Source organism: Scophthalmus maximus, chromosome 12, assembly GCF_022379125.1.
Source record: "Scophthalmus maximus strain ysfricsl-2021 chromosome 12, ASM2237912v1, whole genome shotgun sequence".
Lineage (NCBI taxonomy): Eukaryota > Metazoa > Chordata > Actinopteri > Pleuronectiformes > Scophthalmidae > Scophthalmus > Scophthalmus maximus.
Window position 1 is genome coordinate 10880252 of NC_061526.1, and position 16259 is coordinate 10896510.

The 16259-nt window shown below is 41.1% G+C and overlaps 1 protein-coding gene across 2 annotated transcripts in view; it reads left to right on the forward strand.

The window, feature by feature from the left end:
- The window catches only part of LOC118292176 (chemokine-like protein TAFA-2), a 52801-nt gene that overhangs the window by 22549 nt on the left and 13993 nt on the right, over positions 1 to 16259 (forward strand). For both annotated transcript variants that reach the window (XR_004786849.1, XM_035620902.1), the window contains exon 2: positions 12073 to 12176. Coding sequence is in view for 1 of the 2 variants with exons in the window: in XM_035620902.1 (XP_035476795.1) it covers positions 12074 to 12176 (103 nt within the window). In the remaining variant the exon portion in view is untranslated. The remainder of the gene's footprint in view (positions 1 to 12072; positions 12177 to 16259) is intronic.

Below are 16259 nucleotides of genomic sequence, written 5' to 3' on the forward strand. Positions count from 1 at the left end.
CACTCGGCACTTAGATAAAAAGCACGACACCTCTCTCAGCTGCATTTGTTAATGCGTCTTTGTCTCTGCTGCCGTGGCTGCATGAGCTGGCCTCTCTCACCTGGTACCACCATGGTTAATAATCATCCGGTGTGACTGTTGAGTGGTGGAACAAAATAACAAAATGGCGACAGCAGAAAGATGCGCTTGGTCCTTACCAGTTGATGTTTCAGAATGTTTTTTTTTTGCCACAAGGCCTTAGTAGCTGCTGAAAATATCTGGACAGAATGTGATACTGTCACTGCTTTCCCTTGTTAGTGTGGAGAACCCCCCTGCTGCTCTCGGGGCCACATATACTCATTGTTCTCATGCATGTTGGAGGAATTGTTGTGAAAGTGTGGTTCCACTTTTTCATGAGGTATCCACCTGTACAAATACACTGTATTTCCCCAACTCTCTGACGTAACGCCTGGCGGCTTCACGCACGGTATCCGCTGCAGATCGTAAGCGAACAGATATATACCAGAGCTCGGGAGCCAATTAAAGAGGATCATAATCGCCTGTCGACTTCTCTCCTGTCGTTGGTGTGGCATTGAGAAGTTTCATTAAACACCTTGAAAAAAAGATTTCCCCCAGTGCTGCGACACTTCACTCCTCACCTTTTCTCTCATCAAAGCAAACGCCGCAAATTGGCTGCAGCTAATCCGAGGTGGGAATTTCGGGTTCCCGATCGCACAGACTGAAGAGAAGTGTGCCAAGCCTGAGCGCGCTGAACCCGTCATCAAAGAAAGTATTTATAGTCACAAGTAAGGTGGTGTTTGGGAGGGGGGGGGGACAGAAAAAGAATATAGCCTCAGTTATTGCTCTTAAACATGACTAGAAAACTTGATTGAGAATTCATGATGCCTCCCTTTCATATCACCTCGTCTTCTGTTGTGTTCTTCACGGCTGTGCAGGACGCTTCTGAATTTTGAAACAAGTTCTCTCCTTCCTTCACATCGGCTCACATTCTTAGCCTTTTTTTTTTTACTTTACAGAGAACGAGGCAGCTGCAGATTAGACAATTTCAATCCGAGTGGGAAAATATCACAATGTTTTAATTGAGACTCGCTCTATTGCTAATATGTACTGTATATACTTTGCATTTCCCTTCAGCTCAATGGTGAGTATAAAGGCTGCAGGACATCTCCCCTCTGCAAAATAAGCCATGATTTAAAGCCAATTATATCAGTTTAGACTGTAAAATATAAACCCTTCATTTATAAAATGTATTTTATCATTATTTCACAGAAGCCCCCAAAAAATTGCCAAAGGTGCTTTTGCTTGTCAATGACGAAAGGTAAGAAGGGACAGAGGCGGAGAAAATATCCAGAGAGCATTACGCTTTCACACACACACACACACACACACACACACAGACAGACAGACAGACACACACACACACACACACTGGCTGTTTGTTTAATAATGATGACAAATGGCCGGCTACCTCGGAGTGTAATGCATTTCTATTCTCCTATGTGATTTCTTGAGCCGCTTTTTGTTTGGCTTTTTAAAAGAGAAGTCAGCCCCCGTTGTGAATTTGAAATGAATAACAGTGGCGTTGCTGTAGCAGTGATCAGTCCCTGCACGCCGCAGTCAAGATTTAGCGGTAATTTGATTGCGTTTGGGTTGTTTACGGATACAGAAATGGCACAACCACCAAGCTCCCTCTGAACTAATCTCGTCAGGTTCTCATTTGTTCTTGCTAAAGTACATTTATGGAGCCATTATTGTCGCAAAACTGTGTACAATTGTGAGTGGAGAGTTGTGCAACTGTATCTCAATCTGTCTGTGTGTGTATAACCACATTTGTAAAATGTGTAACAGAATTCGTAAATCTGCATTCAGATTTCCAAGTAAATCAAATTGTGCTTAGGGCCCCATATGGGCTAGGGCCGGTTCTGCTCTTGCCTCTGTACCACCAGTCCTCCAACAGCACCCAGTGATTTTAACTGTGGTGCTCACCCGTTTCCTCGTAACCCGTGACCTTCATGATAAATGCATCATGGCCCAGAGCAGAGTTAGTTTCTTTATTTTGTCACTTTCGTCACTTTCCTATAATAATAATAATGTGTGTTATAGTGAGGCTTACCAGAAAAAAAGGCTTTGAAATCTTATTTTCAGCCAAGCACACCACACACACTGTACAGTACAATTTATCAAACTACGTCAGACCTGGCGAAGTTAGCGCAGATCTTACTCAGAAGAAGTGTTAAACCTGTTACCAGTGGGGCTTATAAATTAAATAAAATTCCCTCCCTTTTATTCTATGATTTTAATACAGTCATTGTCAGAGTCCAGGGACAGCCTCAAACTCGGGTTGCCATGTCCTGTTATCCTCCTTCTTATCCCTTGGAACAATTCTACTGTAGTAACTGCCACAAATGCTATGAGGTATAGTCATTGTTTCTTCTTAAGGTGTTAGTGACATTGCAGAAAGACAAAAAGAATGTCCTCATATCAAAACCAACACGTGAAACTGCAACAGCATCAAAGTGTGTCACACAAAACTAAAATTAAATCAGACTAAGAGTTTCCTGCTGACTCCCACACACCTGACTGGCTTTCAGGGATAAATATATATTTTCATACATCATTTATTTATCATCCTCCATGTTGTTCTGCAGTCATTGAGCTGACACACTCATCCACACTGACGGAGGGCCTCGGCGTCTCATACAAAGCCATCAGGCCGTCACGAGGGCTCAAACCCACATCTTTCCAGTTACAGGGCGGTCTCCGTAGCAAACGAGGACACACTGACATCACATTGTGACATTTCGATATATTTAGAGCTGACAAAAATGCTGCTTCGTAATTGAACCTGCTCTTGACCTTGATGCGGTTCTGACAGTTTTTCCCACGTGTCCTTCATAACACAGTTTTGGTTTTTAAAAAAACGGAAACTTGTGAAACATGTATTTTGTAATTGCTGTGCTCAGAAGACTTTTTATGACATTTTTTGTCCAGATACTAGATGAATTGTTTTCTATTTTCCTCCAGGTTTCAGATGGAAAAGCTTCTAAAACAACTACATCATCAACATCAGGCATTAAAATTCTCCACTGAATCCAGGACTGATAAAGTTTCTTTAGCATTAACTGCAGTTAATTGAAATTTATTGAAAGAATGATAATGGATAATTTCTTTTCCTGATACTTTTAAAGACAATTTGCTTCTATGTTGTTAGGAGCGATGAAAGTTGTTTTTTTACCTCCATATTAAACACTTGAAAAGTGATCTTTAAGCATCAGGATCATCATGAGACATTAAACCTCTCCACTTGGATGTGAAGCTCCAGCCAGCAGCCAATTAGTTTAGCCAAAACAAAAACTGGAAACAGATAAAAAACTGTCTGTCAAAAGACGACAGAATCTGCCTACCAGCAACTGTAAAGTTTGATGTAACTTAAGCTTATTAAGCTTAATTAAGTGTCAAAGGGTTTTTACAGAGGACTATGAAGCAGTAAGTTAGCTTAGGTTATCAAAAAACACAAGCCTGGCTGTACCCAAAAGTAATTTAAGGCACATAATCTTAAATATAATCACATCAATTTTACAAATATCACTGTCTGTGATATGCCAAGCTAACTGGCTATATTTACTATATAACTTTATATAGACACGAGAGTATTAACTTGTGTCATGAAAGTTTATCAGTGTATTTTCCCAAATTGTTAGACAATTACTTTATGTAAAATGATGAATAGTATGAAGTACTGTATCAAAATTATTAGCGTTATTCCATTATAATGAATTAAGTCTGGATTTTTTTGCATTTTACTGTTGTATTTGGTCAAGATGACACTGGATTATACGTTTCAATCATGCATTGCGATTTAACTTTGAGTAAACAAAACAAAAATTAAAAGATCATTTTGTATGGGAATTATGATACGTAAAAAGAACAGTCCATGCTAAAGTATCATAAAGTATCATAATAAAGTAAAATTCTTTCAAGAAATATAATAGATTCAAAACGGATTGATATTAGCTGAATATATCAGTGTTACCGAGTCTTTCTGTTGCCACAAACGTGCTCCTTTTTTACTAAAATATTTAGTTCATTGATAATTCATAAAGCCTCAGCTAAGAGAGCAATTACAGGGAGGCAAACAATAAGCTGTTGTGTTATCAGATCTCGACTATAAAAAGAAAAAACAAAGCGACGACTCGCAGGTAAACTGTGATCTGTTTGAATGCCCCTAAATGCTGATGTTGCCATGCGATATTCGAAGGTGGGGTTAGACTGAAATAGCACACTGGATCATGAGACGGTGATGCATAGACACTTTAATCAAAGGAAAACTAAGGTTGAGACCATTTGGCTGTTGCGGTTTTGATGAGCGTAGCCTCTCAGATAGCATCTCGACGTGTCATTACGGAAGGTCGTTTTGGTGGTTAACTCTCTGAAAGGGCACTTAGCCTCAGTGTCGGGTAACAGCGCTGATATTCGCTCTGCCTGGGCTTCTTCTACGGAGACATTTGAAATCAAGGCCTTCCTCGCTTGGGCTGCATTCACGCCACAGCCGGAGGTGTCCAAATCAGTTTTTCTCTCACGTGTGACTCTGTGAGTGATTTCACTTACAATCAGTGTGAGCATTGATCCTTGTGTCTCTCTCATGTGTCCCAGATGGAATTGGCTGATTTGTGTTGTGCTGGAATTCAAAGTCATAATTTCTGTAGCATGGCAGCTTTGAATAGAAACGGGAGCATGGAGAACAACTACAGAACATTTGTGGCTTGATTGGTGACTTGTGAATCTTTTTGAAAAATGAAGATGCACAAAAGACATATTTATCTTTAACACGTGGATATTACAGAGCTGTCGGGATTTTGGTTTATGATATTGATTACATGCCAGAACTGATATGAACTGTCATGCAGATATAATCAGATACAAGTAGCAAATCAGAAGTGAGCTTGAAGGCCCGAGGAGGGAGCGGAGCCACTTATACTCTCATATGACAGAATGCGGAGTGAGATTCACATAGAGCAGTCTTGCTTCAGGCAAAACAATTTGATTAGCAAGTCGTCAGGAAAACGCACTAAAGCAGGGATCCTTTAATAGTTCTACGTAGGTTCATACATCAACTTCAACACGGCCCTGACAGCTGTCGTGTCTTGTTCATGAAGTGAACTGAGCAGGATTTGTAGCAGATGTTCCGCAGAGCGTGTGAAAAAGAGTAGGCAAACTCCCTTGTTTGGCGTGACAGGGTTGAGAGCTTCCCCTCCTCAACTGTCAGAAGGGAACATCTGTGTTTTGGCGAATGAGCCATGTTTGTTCTGTGATGGAGCAATCGGCTCCCTGCAGCCATCCGAGGTGACAGTCTCTCTGTCACGGTCCAAGTCAAGAGGGAGATTGAAATGCTAGTGGAGGGGTGGGCGGGGGGTGGGGGGGGGTAATCCCTATATCGAATCCAGCTGCAGAGACAGAGAGGGAAAGTCCAGCGTTTTTATGGTTTGGTAACACTCCCAACGCCCACCCTGCAATCTCTGTGATACTATGGATTACACACTTGCCTTGTGCATTTCAAGGGTGAAACTTCTTTTGAATTGAGGGAAAAGGAAAATTTAAATTTGCATGGAAGTCAAGCACATTATATTTTTACCATTAAAGCTGCTTACAGGCAAGATATTTATGGAAAAATGCGACTGTCTTACGAGTGTCCGAAACGGCAACAAACTTTCAATTCCATCAAAAATTGGACTCTCAGAGTCGTGATTTGCCTGTTGTTAATTCACTTGCATGCTTGAGCGTCACTTTGCAGAATGATGTATGAAGTTTGCTGCTAGAAGGCATATCTCAGTTAGACACGTGTATATGGGAATATGAGTTTGTGACAGCACAAGTATGATGTCAAAACTTTAAGCCTCCTAATGGAATTGGCTGTACTGTGGAATCAGACACACCCTGATGATAGTACGTAACGTCTGAAGTGAAAAATATTTATATTAATTTAATTAAGGAGAAGGAATGAGTGCCATTTTGCAAATTATTGATGAGGTTGTTGTATTATTAAATATGTATTTCAAATGGAGGGGATAATGAATATGTAATTTTTTGTACTTGACAAATACAAGACAGGTGTATTTTACATTTAAAGGTACAGATTTTTTCCCCCCTTCTTTGTAAAAAGAAATATGAACAATTAATAGGCCAAGGTTGATAGAGTCGTCTACTCACTAATGAAAAGTATTGTGGCTTTATGTAAACCAATCAAAGTAGGAAACAAGTGACACAAATAGGACATCAATGGAAAAAGGAGGTCAGACTGTGGATCTAGTCCTTGATTTTACTGAAGTGTTCGGGATTGCCCTTTTTCAAAATATAAATAAAATATAAAATTTATTTAAAAAAATGTTCAACAATCCATAAGATTGCACTGGCTCTTCTTTTCACAAAGTAGAAAATGTTTGATATGTGGAAATTGCATTTGCACTGAAAAATCTCAACAACTGCTGAAAATGTTTTCCTTTTTTTCCTGTGCTCCAGTCAAACAAAATGCAGCGGTGAATGTGAATGTTTGTTCTGCCCTCACCTGCCTGCACATACAAAGATATCTGCAACCAGCAAATTCTATCTCTGTCTTGGAAAAATTAGAGTAGAAATGGCTGTTGGATAATCACGTTTGACAGGCGAGTTGGAAAACGAGTGTTCGCCCCAACAGCTCGTCATAGCTACATTCTTCATTTTTTAAGTGGGATATTGATGAACACTTGAGTCCATGAGTAAAATGCAGAATAGTAATAGCAGAGCTTTTCATTTGACTTTGTAAGTTTTCCATGTTGTATTTTGTGCTAACATTGCAAATGAAGCTACAGTTAGCTATAAGCATATGCCTACGGTGTATTCCATACATACAGATAATATGGTACATCATTTTCCTTTTAACTAAATCCTAAATGGCACATTGTTTACATTAGTAGACTATGTTGAGTATTTTGCAATTCAAGTGCTTAATTGGGCCAAGTAGGTCGTCTATAGACATGCAATGTATGCAAATGAGTTGTTAAGATGACTTAACTGCTAATATGGCCGCCAGGATTTGAAGAAAGGAACATAACCCAACACTTTGTTGACCTATTGTTCAGTCGGTACAGGAGAATTAAAAAAATAACTGGGCCATGTGACAAGCTCAGGGGTCGTTCACTGTGTCTCTAGACAACAGTGTACCAAATGTTATTATTTCTCTTTCAACAGCAATAAAGTGATAGTAGACTCTGGGCAGCACTGCTCGTGAACCTGTCAAAACTTCTTCGTCCATTTTTTTCTTTTCTTTCCAGCAGTTAAAAAAAAAAACCTTCAGTGATTTATAATGTAACTGTAAAAAAATCTTAAAATTAAATAAATGCATTTACATTACTAACAGCAAATGCTAGAAGCAAATCAAATTTAGCTTTGTTCATAGTTTATGGTGTATTGGAGTGTGTGGTAAAGGGACAAATACATATATATATATAAGGTTGATGGCATGTTTGCAGTCTGCTAATGTCACTGTTCCTTTTGATTTAATTGAGGTGGGAATTTGCTGTGGTTGCTCCAATAAGATGTTTTTCATTTTGTGTGTGCTGGAGTCTTTCCGAGGCACCAGCTCCTCAGTTAGTGTGTCCTCTCACCAAGGTCAATCCTCGAGCGGTCCTCGCTCCTTTTTACAGTGGGCCTCATTGGTCTGCTGCCGTTCAATTTGCCTCACTGAGGAGAGGAAGGGAGTGGGAGGGCCGGACCAAACGGCAGGGACGATCAGAGTCTCGGTCAGAGATGGGGATTTCTTGCTTCATTCAGTTTTAAACAAATTCACTTTGTACTATTGAAAGGAAATCTGACGAGCTACACCTCAGGCTTATACACCGCACAACAGAGCCAACTCATAACAAAGGGATAAAAGTCTTATCTCTGGATAAATTTGAGCAGGCGACTCCAGGGGAAGTGTTGAGGTGGCACCGGCGGAAAGAATATGCATTATTCCTCATGTTCATTTGCATTTGAAAGTGTCTTCAAATACAACACATGATATACTGTAGATAAGAAAACGTTTATCCGTCTGTGCTGGCAAGAAGAGAAATAATGCACAGCAGACAATCAGTGGATGAATGCATATTTCAGTTCATCTTCAGTTTATTAGTGTTTGTTTTTTTACACCCTCTGTCACCCAAACTTCAATGTGCAGTTTGATAATAATAATCTGCAGATTTGTTTCCACTGCAGAGCTTCTCTGTGACAAAAAGCATTGGTTATACATGAAGCACTGTCAGAATATAGTGCAGAACTAAATATTACATTGAAATACTTCAGCACTTATTATAGTAATTATTAGCAAGACGATTACCTTTATTGTTTAGGCCTAATGACTTTTGAAGGAAGAGTTGATCATTGTTAAAGGAACATTTTGGATGTTTGCTCATTTATTTTTTTTAATATTTTAATAGATTGACGTTAATCTTAATATATTACAGGATGCATCTTGTTTGTTAGAAACATACATAGATGTGATATAATTTTAGTTATGTGTTGGCGCTATGCATTCAAAGCATTAAGATCATACATTTTTAGTGAAGGCCTTGGACTGGATTAAATGGATTTATTAATTGATTGACTGATTAATTAAACGTCCTGATGAATGCTGCACTGACGTTGAATCGCCCTTATCAAGTTGTTGTGCCAATTGTGTTAGCAGATGAGTGCACATCCACCTGATATGAGGCAACATTTGCATTAATTTGCTGTGGTGTTTCTCCAACATTCATCCTCCTCAGAGTTTAGCTTCAGGATTCACTGACAGTGGAGGGACATATTTGTCTCTTAAGCTGCTTGAGGCTGGTACATAAGCATGATGAATTGATTGCTTTGTCTGCCATTTGGTGCTGGGGCAGGTAACGTACAGTAGGTCCAGACCTTATGCACAGATTTCTTTTCCTTCTCTATCTGGTAACGACGTTGATGAAAACTGAACCAAAAAAGTAAAAAGAGAAAACATACTCCTGATTCATGCTAAAATTCACCTTAAAGCTAAGGCATGATGGCAAGTCACCCTATATCCATCACACAACTTGATCCATTGTCAATATAAGAATAGGGAGTAGTGGATTTATAAATTATAGATATAGTACAAATCAGTAGGATTAACAGCATTATATTTTCTAATCAAATTCCTGTAGGTGGTCCAAGAATTCCACACCTGAGACGAGCTTAGAAGCGACAGATGAGAAAACTACAGCTGGAACAATTTTGGAAGTGTGTAAATGTAAAATTTATTGCTTCTTCTACAGCAGGAAAGAGCGTCCGGATGGAAAAACATCTATGAACTGTTCACCTTGTTGTGTCATCTCACCAATAATAGAGCAGCAAAAGAGGGGTTTACTTGTAACAACAACAACAACAAGCAGCCGTATCTTTGCGTTTTGTCAAAGTTGCTGAAGGCCTCGGAGTCAAGGTCAGGATCTAAAACAGCCACGAACGGTAACAAATCTTCAGCGGCTCGCTCTGCGAAGCGCCCCGCCGGACTGATGACAACGCGGCACATTCAGGGACAATGAGATGTAATTTGTAGGATTGCACCCTTATTCAGTACAGCACACAACAAATGATGCTGTAGAGCTTTGCCCTGCACTGTCACCAATGACCCTTATTTCACACACACACACACACACACACACACACACACACACACACACACACACACACACACTAGCCACCATTTCAGTCCAGGGTCCAATTTTTCCGGCCAACCAGTGGCCGTAAATCTGTCGCCACGAAGGTGAACATTAGCGCCGAGCGCTCTGATAAAAGCACCTCGGTGTGCAGTTTGAGGCTCATTTGAGCAAATACACAAACCTTACTATTATATCTGTTATCACACTCACAATTTGAGTGGATTTCCCTCCATGTCTCTGCAGCTACCTTCAACTCCCTGCCAAGTGTCATGAAGCGAACAATCTTTGGCCCCTGTGGAGGTTTACATAATTTCTGTGTATCCACATGAGGAAAGGCCAATTGGTTTCCGTTTATGTGTTTTGGTGTATATTTTTTGCTCTGGTGGATGAGCAATGGTGAATGTCACATCCATCTTACCATCGCATCCATCTTTTAAACATTGTTACAAAGAATGAAGAAGTATAATCGTCACTGGTTGAAATGCAGCCTTCATATGGGATCTGGTTTTCCGTGTCCATATGGACGACACTTTTTTATATGGACTTGTTCCATATGGACGCCACTGGTTTTTCACGCCCTCGTGCCTTAGAATCTTCCGAAAGCTTTGAGATCAGCAGTTGTGATTGTTTGCTGGTGTTTTCAGAAAAGGGGAGGTGGTGGAAATTAATTTTTCATTGGACGATAAATTAATCGAGGTTTGTCTTTGTTAAAATAATTTCACGACTGAGGAAAATTGATCTTTCCTTTTCTGTTATTAAGACTGGGAAAAGGAGGGAACAGTGAGCCTGCAGGTGTACAATGGGAACATAAGCCTCAAGCTAAATGAACAAAAACTCAATATGCATCAAAATGCTAAACGATGCTCCCTGTGAGCTTTACAATATATATTCCATTTTTTGGAATTGTATAATCAATATTTTAAACTTATGATGAATGCTAATTCGAACTTTTTCCTGCAATGTTGGGGGATTCATCTAAAACCAATGAGAATAAAAATACTTAAAGCAGTAACTCGAGCATTCAAACACATGAAGAGTGGAAGTGAAGAGGTGTTCAGGTGTAAAATATTATATAGTGTGAATATGTGACCACAGTTCCAGTATACTTACAGATTAATATTAGGCCAACATTTAGGTCCAATCCCACGTCTCCGTCCTCTAAATGTAAAAACTTCTGGCCACGTTTCATGGCCTTGCTGTCATGGTGAGGATGCTGGGCAACAAGCAGGGTACATCGCTAAATGTTAAGCTTTTCCTTACGACCGCTAACAAATGAATTGCACCATTGAATATGAATTTTAAGTCAACACTCAATAAATGCAGGCCTTTTAAAAAACCTTTCGCAAGTGATTTCATGCTTGAGATACAAAAGGCAGTCTGGCCCTTTGCATGTCCTTCGCTTCAGAAAAGCTAAAAGACAGTATGTGGGCATGGTCTCCTTGCATGGCATGAGGATCGACATCTGATTTATAATTTCAGAGGGCACACTAAACCTCGGAGACACTGATTCACTAGATTCTTATTCCCGTGACACACTGGCAGGTATATATATAAAAAAAGGTAATGTTCGCTTTGCCAAAATATACTTAATTACACAGAAAATCTGATAACCCCAACGAGGTTTAGCCAATCTATATGTCAATGAGGCAGGCGGATGAGATGCGGGAGGCTGTAAATAAGGCATAAACGCAGCTTGTAACATTGTACGCTCGCGCCATACGACACCGCGCTTCTTCCAGTAATTACTGTGCCGCTACCGCATCCCCGATTGAAATGTGATCTTTGTCCGTCAATGATAACACACCTTGCCAGATGGTTTATGCAGCGTGGCCTCGGCCCCACCACACTTCATTAAGGAAGAGGGAGTGCAGAGGAATATGGTGCTGTGTGGAGGGAAGGATTAGACCCTGTGGCCCTGCTCGCTCCTTTCTACTCTGCTGTAGAGCCTAGAGAGGCTTAAGGAAGCCTGTTGAGGCTGCGGAGGGTCCTCACCTTCTGTTCATGTTCCCGCTGCAAGAACCGACTGTGGCGCAGGGGGAGGAAGGAGTGGATTTGGAGACAGGGATCTGGGGTGCATATTCACACCACAGCTGTAGTTTGTTTTGAAAAGCACAAAGAAAGATGACAGCCTGGATCCCTGCGTGAGAAGAGCAAATACGCATCGCGACGAGCTGATTATGAAGTAAACCTGTGAGCTGGTGGAACAGCACTCTTCCTGCTCTGTGCCATAAAAGCCTTCAAATCCAACCAAAGGGCACACACACTGACAAATGGCAGCGTGGAGGCTGACAGATATGGCTGGCTGCTAAATGTAAATAAACCAATGACTGGTGTTGCTCGTAAAACGATAACACTACCGCTGTATTCATGGTTACACTTTTGTTTTTTTTCTTCACAGGATGAGTGAGCGATACATGCACATCGGAAGCAAAGGGGCTCTTCTTGTGATGGTGCTTGTGATCAGTGTCTCGGAGATGACCGTACCGGCAGAAGGAGCAAGAGGTGAGTACATGAAAAACAAAACAAACTTCTGGATATCAGATGCAAACGTTTGCAAACTTTCATCAGTGGAAATTTGCTCCTCCAGCAAGACGACCTCACAAGGGGTTAAAGCCGTCACCTCCCGTTTCCGTCTTTGTGCAATTTGAGCTAGTCTTTATATGGGCTACATATTCAAATATAATCACGTGTATTCGTGTATCATAATGTTAAAGGGGGCGGCGCGGTGATGCGGCGGTTAGCTCATTGTGTTTAAGCCCCTGTTTGTAATCTTTGTAAATTGCTGGCGGCATCTGGTGGTAAAGTTGCAACAACCATATTCAACATGACGTAGCAAACATGGAGACTCACAGGAGCGGGTCCACCTCATGTAACTATATTTAACTCATTTCAAAGTTGACGAAAAAACATTGGTCCTGTGTTGCAGGTGATTATAGATATACGAACACACAGTTGTTGGCTATATATTTAATTTCTGTGAATAAGTTCTTTTAAATATTACACATTGCAGCTTTAATACTCCGCGACGGAGCGATGCAGGACCCTAAGACGTGGAGTGGCGCTGCCACAGTGGGTGCCCCATCTGATGTGGGGTGTGCTTGGAAGGCGTCACAAATAAAATGTCACTGTGGTAAATGGGGGAATAATCGTATTGAAACAGCTATTTTGGAGGTGTGAGTCAAACCCGTCTACCCTCGCCTCATTAAAAGTGTAGTCGAATCGTCACAAGTAAACCCAGGGAGATCAATTATGGCAACTCAGCAACATTACAAGCAGAGGCCAACCCACGTTCCATCACCGGGAGTCCCGTTGACAGTACACACGCCTCAGGTAATTGGCGGTGCACAGGCGGCGCTGCTCTCGGACAGCGCGTCCGTCTGCGAGCGTGATGCCTCCCTACTCTGTGTTGACCAATTAAACAGGGGCACAGGGGGCTTTTGATGTGCGCGCAGGCTTTGATTGGCAGCGGTCGCCGCTCAAGGTCCTCATCATTTCGGCAGTAGGTGGATCAGAATAATCTTGCTCGCAATTGATTTGTCCGCGATAGCCACCGCCGCAACCCCCCTACTTTCCCCCGGGTGATATTTCTGTGGCAGTGAACCTGTTATCTTTCAAGGGATGAAATGAACCTGGGACACGTCCAAAACAGTGACAATGTATTTCCTCCCGAAGAACACAAGAAGAAGACGGAGAGGAATACAAAGCCCTGGCCTCTGAGAAGCAGCAGGGAAAAATTACGTTTTTTTCAGCAGGAAACAAATTGATTTACTAACACACGCATGAGCTCTGACCACTAGAATTACTGGTTTATGTCGGCATAGATGGGATCATGTTAGCGTCATCAAACCCCTGTGCTGTCTGACAGTTATGTACAGTCATTTGATTTGTCGCTGTTATGAAGAAACATAGGTTTACCCTTTTGCGCCCCCTTGTCAAAACAGCGACGCTGCCACGGAGGAGTCTGTCCTCTGCTGCCGCGGCGGATGTTTACAGCGCAATAATTGAAAAGTGCCGGTGGTCATTGCGTTCACCTCTGCGCTCGTCCTTTATTGACCAGGAGGGAGGCATAGCAGACAGAGGAGTCAGACAGGATCCAGTCCCAGGGCCGGCCGGGCGCACAAGCTGTGAGGACGTCTCATTTATTCTAATTAGCGTCACGCAATGTTTCCAGTCGTCAGATGCACCGCCCTCCCCGTCTCTGCACACGCTCCCGTCCGGTGTTTCTTCGAGGCACTCGTCATCAGATCACCTTCTCGCCCACCAGTTTGCTTCCAGTGTTTTGAGTGTTATGTTGCAACAGTTAAAATATCAAATTTGATCATCATATTTGGCGGGTGTTTTTTTGCGTATTAGACATTATGGATATTTTAGGCCACTAGAATGCGGGGGCCTGCCAACGAGTAATAAATTAATTTATACGTCATTACCTTCTAAATTGTTAAACTTACAACTCATAAACCCGTTTAGTGTTTTACTTTGCTTACTGTTTTTGCTTTTTTTTTTTTTCAAGTAAACCTTGAACCAACAAAACACTCAATGAAAAATGAAATCAGCTTATAGATAGAAACAGCATTACATGGAGAAGTCAAAGGGACTGGAGATGTCTCCACCCGACTTTCATAATGCAACACGTCTCTGAACACAGAACCCTTTATGCCTGATGGTCGCCCAAGTGGGTGCGGAGAGTTTATAAATTTGACCTTCACATTGTATTATATTGTATAACATGATCCGCGCAGACACATTACAGCCTTGAATCTCACTGTCCACATTGGGAAACCACTTAGCACGGATCTAAGCAGTTGTGATCTCAACAGTGTTTGTTGTTCAGTTTGTCAGTTTGCTGTGCGTCTTTAGAGGTGCGTCCCTGTAACTGTTGCAGTGACGTCTACGACCTTGATGTCTGACTTACATTGCATCCTGTGTTATAGTGTGCCTCAAAGATTGTTGCTTGCTCTGCACCTCAGACTTTCTGCACTAATGCAATAAAAAATGACTTATGTGTTGCATAGAAAACAAAAACATCTTGCCACGAAAGGAAAACTCCTGTGATCATCCTTGAGAAAGCAGTAACTAACAGTCAGAGAAACCACGGGATCCCGGTGTTAAGCAAAACCAATAAATCGTTGAGTTTGGCTCCTTGAATGCGACTGTGGCCGAAACGATTGTGCTCAGAGTAAAAAATAATTTCTCTGTAGGAGACGCGATAGTTTTGGCTGCGCACAATATCGTGTATGAAGCAAAGCAATGATTACATTATCATTCACAACAGCCTCATGAATGATACAAATGATGCATTGTTTGCCGTTTCCAGCGTCTCCAGAGACCGACCCATCGAGCTTCTGAAGCAGAGTCATTTCAGCACTGCATAGACGGAAAAAGCCAATCTCTCTCACTGAAAAGAAATCTAGTTCAAAGGGTTTACTAAAAGGAAAAAAAAACAGAATGCAAAAACAAAATGTGATTCTCAGCTGCTTTGGACTACACCGTAACTTAAAAGGTTGTTTTCATTGATTTATAAAAGGGTTTGTCCGCGATGCAAAAACGATCTAGATTGTTCACAGCTGTGATATAATGAACGATATCACGGCTATGACGTTGAATCAGTTTACACAGGTCCGTATCACTCCCTGACTGAGGATAACGGTAGGTAATGGTTACAAAGTAACTGTTGTTGGTAAAAATTAGCAAACGGACACTATCACAGTAGCCTGTGAACTGTTCCAACATAAACTGCCTGCAAAACCCAGCTACCGTCTCGTAGCCTTCTTTCTGAGCAACGCTACAGTGTGTTGCATAGCAACCGCCGTGTATGGAAGCAAATAAGAGACATAAGTCTTTGAACTTTAACAGCCACTGAATACTTAAAATTGAAATGTTTTATTTTGAAAAACATGTATCTGAATTTAGTTGTGTGGAATTCACCTCTTTGAAATTATTTTATTTTGGTATTCAGATACAAAAAAATTCAGATCTCAAATTTCAAGTGACAATTTTTGGTTTGCTCAAATTCAGATCGAAAAATTCAAGTCAAATATTCACACTCAAATTCGATTGCTCAAATTCAGATCCAAAAATTCACACAGTAACATCCGGGCTACCCAGGATAGGAAAAGCAATTGAGCCTGCATGCAATCAAACCGACATCTGGCAAAGGGGAAACGAAGGCGCTCCGGTAAGTTTGCTGTTTATGTACAATCGAACTCAGGGCTCGACAGGAGTATGTTGAAGCTAAGTATGTTTGGAACACAGATATGGTTTGTGTGACTCGTGTACTGTGCAGTTAGTTTAAAACTAATTTTAATCAATTGTTTCCTGCTGGGCGCATTGAATTGTTTAAAACTAATTTTAAACTGACTTTAAAATTAGTTTTAAAGACAGAACGCCTTTTTTTTCAAACTTCAAGACTGAGAGAGAGAGAGCGCAGACCTCTGCCAAGGCTGAGCAAACCCCCACCTACTGTATATGCCGTTTCACCCAAAACATGCATTCCCGTCTCCATGTGACCTACATATTTACAAGATATTATGTATTCGTGAAGCTATGACTCAAATTGTCAAGTTTTGCCATTTCTTTGCCATAACC